The sequence below is a fragment of the Leptonychotes weddellii genome, chromosome 1 (genome assembly GCF_054177405.1).
Source record: "Leptonychotes weddellii isolate Sample4059 chromosome 1, ASM5417740v2, whole genome shotgun sequence".
NCBI lineage: Eukaryota > Metazoa > Chordata > Mammalia > Carnivora > Phocidae > Leptonychotes > Leptonychotes weddellii.
The window spans coordinates 38,645,532-38,652,770 of NC_138369.1; the positions used below are offsets into that span (position 1 = coordinate 38,645,532).

General features: G+C 37.7%; 1 protein-coding gene across 9 annotated transcripts in view; it reads right to left on the reverse strand.

Moving 5' to 3' along the window:
• CRBN (cereblon) overlaps positions 1-7,239 on the reverse strand; it is a 23,259-nt gene that overhangs the window by 4,664 nt on the left and 11,356 nt on the right. For all 9 annotated transcript variants that reach the window (XM_081821050.1, XM_081820991.1, XM_081820999.1 and 6 more), the window contains one exon: positions 1,161-1,223. In XM_081821050.1, coding sequence (XP_081677176.1) covers positions 1,161-1,223 — 63 coding nt within the window. The remainder of the gene's footprint in view (positions 1-1,160; positions 1,224-7,239) is intronic.

Here is a 7,239-nt window from a genome sequence, read left to right on the forward strand (position 1 = left end):
AACTCTAATAAAACTACTATATTAATAGCAATTTAAGTCTTCACTCTACTAAAATCTGAGTCCCACTTTAAAAGTGTCTGTTTCCTTATGCTCAGATGATCAAAGCCCCAGCTTGTGTGCCCAGCACTAAGTTAGCTTTCCAGGCCTCTCTCCTCCACTGTCTCTTTCCCCATGGCACATGCTCCTGACTCACTGCCTTCTAGGTGTTCTCTGATCAACTGTGTGGAACTGGTCTCCGTTCTCCCCCTTTCTAGGACGGCTTTTCTGACTCTGTTCATAGGGACAGTGGCTCCTAAAAACTTCATGAGCACTTGCTACCTACATACCTTACTTGGCACCTATTTAGTACACAGGACTGCCTACTATCTTTTCACAAATACTTGTCTGTTGTATCATCTGTAATAGCCCAAAGCTGCTGCAGGGCAGAGTGAACTGTAGTTTCCTTTCGTGTTCTGCTTGTGGTAAGTGTTCAACCTTCAGTGTTTAGTCTTCCCAAGCAAGAGTCTACATCTGTGCGTGAGGTGATTCACTAAGGGAAATGACTGACATTTGTTGAATGCCTACTGTGTGCCAAGTACAATGACTATCATTATACCCATTTTTTAAAATCAATTTATTTAGGTAAATAATTTGCCCCATGCCACAGAGGAAATGATAGAAAAGCTTCGAACACAGTGTTTATGTCTAAAACCCAGATTCTTTGAAGAATTCCAGTTTTAAGTTTTGCAAGGCATGGTGATGCTGAAGTATTACAATTTGAGGAGCAAAATGCTTGCGGATGTAATAGACTAACTGGGGATCAGGAGACAATAAGTTCATATACTCATTTAGGAAAAAAAACCCAAAACATTGTTATGGGATTCTTTAATTTTCTAAATCTACCTACACTTACCACATTTCAAATCCTTAATAGACCCCAAAATGTCTCATCTTGTCCTGAATTTATAAGCCACTAGAAACTGGGAAAATGAAAAATTCTATAGATTAAAAGCAAAGTAAGTCCAGTAGTATCCGATTCCTTCGTGCTCTACCTAAATGTAAAGGATGGCATTAGTTCTGAAAATGAGATACCACTGAGTATGAAAGCATGTTTCATTCTAATGACCCTTAATTATGAAAAGGCTTACTGTAAAAAGAAAAATGTACAAGGTAATACTTACAGCATCATATAAGGAATACAGCCAGCGAGGCCATGAAGTCAAATTTGCACAATGAAACTTTCTCTGAAAACAGAAAAAGAAAGTCACTTAAGAAACTCAGATTCGTATAGTGGAAAGAAAAATATTTGAAAATTGATTTTGGCCCTGGAAAAGATTTTTTAATTTCAAAAATATGGAACATTTTGTAGATAACCCTGTAACAGATGATTTTCTATTAAATTTGACAATCATGTTTTTATATCTTTATATTGTACCTAGAATCCTCATTCTTACTGGCAAAGTTTAAGTATAAAATTTCAGTGCCAAGCAAACTTAGTAAAATTAAGATGAACTTGAAGAGTGACTAAACATACTTCTGTTGACCACATTATCTGCTTTTATACTATTGTTCAGTATAAGCAGTGAAAACTCAAAATACCATCCAAATGGTCTTTGTGTAAAACTTTAAATGGCTTTCAACTGAATTACCACAGGGGCAAACATAAGAAATTTGGCAATTCCAAGAAAACAACGATCATACACTTAAGACTCAACATGATTAAGTCCCCATTTCATAGAATTCAGGGAAAGGGGAAAACCACTGGGTATGTCTTCCAATTGTTGTATTTTGGAATACAAATGAAAGCATGCCTAAAACCATAGAAAAATGTGAATTATACTTAAATTCCAGTGGAATTTCTATGTTTGATGAGAAGGCTCGATAATCATTAAGATGTCAGTCCTCAAAGTATATATTCAATGTAATACCAGTGAGATTGGAATTTAGAAGGGTAAGTTAAAGTTGATTTGGAAAAATAAATGTATAAAACCTACCAAGAAAGTTTGGAAAGAGAAGTGTTCTATAGGACACAAAAACATGACTGAGAGAATGCATTGCAGTAGTGCTGTTAACAGCAACAAATTGAAAACAACCTAAATGTCAAGGAACAATAGATTGTTGTGTATGTATGTAAGAGAGGATATGCTGCACCTGATCAAACAAGGCATATCAAACCCACAGTACAATGAATGATTTCATCTTTCTCAATAAAGAAAACAAAACCTACAGAGGTACAGATATTCATACTTTTGTAAACTGTCAGACATCGGGCATGACACATGAAAAGTAGGTGGGAAGGGAAGAAGATGGGGACTGTCCCAGAATGGAACAAGAAAAGCAAGCTATAAGACTTAACAAAATGAAAGGGAAATCCTATGCTTGTACCTGCAAGACCAAATGAATGGGTATGAAATGGGGTAGGTACACGACACATGTAGGAAAGACTTGGGGGACTTAGTTGACAGTTATGAACTAACCCTTGTGCTGCAGAGCTCACATCCTACTCTCTCCGCAATCCTATGGTTTTGAAGACATCCAGAATCTAAAATGAGACGATAATGTTCCCCTTCTGTAACAGCCAGAACTGGGAACTTCAATTGTCAGGTCAGGGATCAGGATGCTAAGGGGAGGTCAAGAGTTTGCTTTAGGGATGATCAGTTTGGAGCTGCCTCTCAAGGGGACATGATAATAATTTTTAAGTATTTTAGGGAACTACTACATGGATGAGGATAGACTTGTTTTTCAAGGCTCATGAACCACTGGATTCTTTAATGAGATTTTTTGGTTCAATATAATCCTTCTTGTATTTGAAGCTACCAAAAGATGAATTACCACAGGGGCAAACATAAGAAATTTGGCAATTCCAAGAAAACAAAAGATGGGTTTGGGATGGCCTCCAAGTACATGTTCAAAAAGTGATTTAAGCCAAAGGAGCCAGAACATAAGACACTTAAGTTACTCTCCAATCAGTTCTTTACGTTTCAGACAAAAAAACTAAGGCTAAGGATTTTTGTCACAGTACAAATAAATACTACAGAATAAACACAGAATAAAAACATGCTAAAGCAGCCTATCAGGTAACCCTGACTATTCAGTAATAGCAAAGGCAACCACTGTACATTTCTTACAAAAATTCTGCGTTTGGTAGCATTATCATCCCCAGTCTAAAGATAAGGAAACAGAAGCACAGAAGGATGGTAAAACTTGCCCAAGGCCACAGTTCATAAATGGGGAGTTGCTAGGCTGTGCATCCAGGAGTCTGACTCTAACCATTACTCAGATATTCAAAAAATATTTTGAACACCCAATATGTGTCAGGCATTATCTTGACGCATTTGGGGTAAACCAGTGATTAAAACAAAAAAAAATACTAAAATCATTGTCCTGTGGAGCATTATGTTTTAGTGCAGAGAAGCTTACTTTCCAGTGGTATACTCAGAATTACAAAATGACAAAAATGCAATGAAGCTTCAGTGTGGCTGATTGACATGCACTACACACTCCCAGCTCAGTTATCAATATACACTTAGAATGATGTGAGAATGATCATTTTTGTAATACAAAAGCATATAATTTTATTTGGCACCCATGTCAAGATAAAGAGAAACCAAACCAATTTATTCATCTATAAACATTCCTTCCCACGAGAATATAAGGCGAACAAAGCGTGGCTGGCTAGTCTACTAAGAGCAGCGCAGCGGGTCAGGATGGTTACCACGTGCCCTGCCGCCCACGCATGCTTGGTGAACGTGACCAAGCTGTAACTTTTTAAAGTGAGAAGGCCAAAACAATTCTCTTATCAGGATTATCTTAACAGATTCTGAAGTTCCATTTATAGATCAATTAAATATATTTATCCTTAATATTTGTGATGTGCTTTATACAGTCAACTATACAAACTGAAGTATACCAGCGAAGACTAGCTAGCTTGTACAGAGCAAATCATACCCAGATTTAAGCCATTTCAATATCTCAAATTTAGAAGTCCAATTTAGACTTCTGACACAATAGCAGAGGCTCCTGTCTTGTATCCGGGTAATAATGATGGTAAGTTCTAGCAATTTATGGGCATTCTTCACATATATCAACACCATGACTTACTTCTTAAAAGGGCTATACCTCAAAAAATTTTAATACTAGCCCAAAAGTTAGGTGCTTAAAAGTGACCAATGACTGATTCTCTAGTGAAGGAGTATTCACTCTGGGAACAGGATTTACTATCGAAAGCAAGCAGAAAGGCCCTTAAAATGAAATCTCTGTTATCTGAACATAATCCATCACATTCTTCCATTTTTAAGCTTCGTAACTATAGCTCCAACTTTGCCTTCCAACAAGGCGGAATATTAAAAAAATGTGAAACTCTACTTAAATGGCTCTTTGAAGTGCAATGAAATTGGAAGAGTAATTTAAAAGGCTAAACATGAATAGTAAATCATCATCACTGATATACACAGTGACCAAAGGTGGTCATTTATTGTTTTAAATCCCATCACAATCAGCAATGTAAATAATGAAAATAATCTATCCAAATTATTCAAAAGCTACTAGTTTTTGTTTCCTTCCTTCCCTTACCAAATCCCTACTTGCATGTAAAAAAGGGAATGGGAGGATATGCTCTTTCCTGCTCTGAGAGTTCTCAACTCCTCATGGCAGATGCACAGCTACAAGGATAAGATGTATGCCTGGGAAATCACAACTCTGTTTGCGGGAGTCCCTGACTACACAGAGCCTAAGATTTCAAGACTTTTTTCTTCTTTACTATAAAAATAGGCAACAGATGCTATTTTTTTACTGCTCCTATTATTATTCTGGGACAAGACAAAACCAGATTCTGAAGTTCCTATGGGAAGGTGAAGCGACAGTAGCCTTCACAAACACCTTGAAAAAAGAGAAGACCAGTAAGGGGTTACTAGTCATATTTACATTTATAAAAACTATAAATTGTCAACGGTTATTACAGTATTGTGGAGGTACACAAATAGACTGACAACAAAGCAGAAGAAAAAGAATCATGAATTTGGTCTATATGATATCTGGTCCTGTCAGTAAAGGAAAATATGAGCTTTTCAGAAAATGCTAACAGGACAATAGGGAGCCATCAGGAAAAAAAGTAGAATTGAATTCATACCAGGATAAACCATACGTGCATAAAAGCTTAAAAGCTTTGATTTTGTTAAAAGCAATGAAATCAACAATCAAAAGCAAAAGATCACATTTTTAATATTTTTTAAAAAAATAAAGATTCCTCTATACAGGGAAGTCATTTCTAGCTATAATTCAGAATACAGAGGCATTGACAAAGAAAGGTAAATTCAACTACATAAGAAAAAATAAAAACCTTTCTGTAATACACCAAAGACAAAGTCAAAAGACAAGTCACAAACCAGGGAAAATGTTTGGAATCTATTAATTACAGGCAAAGGGATAAGTTTCCTGACGTATGAAAAACTCCTAAAAATCTACAAAGAGCAAATACAATGAACAGATACTTCCCAATAAAGGAAATACAAATTGCTATTCAACACAAAATGTTATACCTCATTCATATCCAAACAAGTTCAAATTAAACCTCCAACAAGATTCTGTATTTTACTTATCAGGTCATCAAAAATTACGCTGGACACTACACAGTCTGTGAAGCCAGCATCAGGGTACACATAGCAACAACCTCCTTAGTGAGGTGCTTCGAAAATATCTGTGAAAATTACAAATGCAGCTTCCCTATCATCCAATAATCCCATGTCTCAAAACTTATCATAAATATTTACATGTATGAGAGGTTACTGTACACTGTCATCCTTAGGGGGCCGGTTATCTACGTAACAGTGCAGCCACTCAAGAGACACTGTGCACCTCAAGCAACAAGGAAGCCGTGCTCCAAAAGCCCATACAGAATAATCTCCTGGTCCAGGACAGTGTGTATCCTTTCACATAAGAAAACGGAAGGCAATGAGAACATTTGTGTCTTCATAGAGAAACTGTGGCAGACTTGGAAACTAACATGTGAGTCCACATTGGAGGGCCTTGCCCTTTGGAATCAGTGTTCAGTTCTTCCCTGCTCCGTATGAGCATGGCTTATAAATTCAGCAAGACTAGAAAGATGAGCTTCAATCACTTTCTTAATTTGTTTCCACCTTTCATTTCTTTTTACATTTCATATTTGATGAACACAGTAGGGCTGTATAAAGGAACGAAGAGATAGTCTGGGTAAGGAGGGAGTGCACTTAAAAACGTTTACGTCACTCCCGAGTAGGTTAAAGAAAAGTTTCCTCACTGTGAGAACCCCACTACAATAAACCCAGCGAGGAGTGAAAGGCGCTATGATAGGAAATAAGCAAATTTTAGTTTCAAAGATCAAATCACAGAATAAGGGACATTTCCAGATGGAAGTGAGTTCTGGAAGAGTGTTCCAGATTATACTGGCCTAACTCCTTAGTGATCAGGGACATCTTCTCTGATGCAGCCCTGTCAGAATGGAAGATGACAAGGGCATACTTGTGGAAGCTTAATTTTATGTGGTTTAGGATGTGCAGTTCTCAATGGCAAATGTGAAGGGAAGTGTATGCAAACGGTTTCAAGGTTCACTGAATACACATCAGGAAGACTACACTTCGAGACCCTTTAAGTATCATTTCTGCTGAAAAAGCGTGTGGCAACCTGAGAAGCTTGGGTTGGTTTAGAATCATGTAAGCATCTCCCAATTCTGACTACCTAACTACCTCTCAGACATGGAGACAAATGGACGCACTGCTTCAGATCCTGGTGGGAAATATGAGGCAAATGTGAATAAACTCTATGAAGAGAGGAGTGAATTGAGCCTTATATCCATCTAAAGACAAGCGGTGTTACGTGATCCAGTCCTGTGGTGAGTTAGCACCCGGCTAAAGGCGCAGTAAGCTGAACCACTGAGACGGTACCAATGCACATGGAGTTCCCGCCAAGGGCATCTACCATCCCCTTTCCCTACATTTTGTGAGTGGCTCAGAGAGGTCTCCCTAAAGTAGAACAGAGTTTTTAGGTCATCTGCAGTCCAAAATAAATCAGCTTGCAATTTTTCTTGGCCTAGTGATCGAGACCCAAATTTCAGAACCTAACAAACCCTACTCAAATTTTTTTTTTTTTTTAAAGATTTTATTTATTTATTTGAGAGAGAGAGAATGAGAGACAGAGAGCATAAGAGGGAGGAGGGTCAGGGGCGCCTGGGTGGCTCAGTTGGTTAAGCGACTGCCTTCGGCTCAGGTCATGATCCTGGAGTCCCGG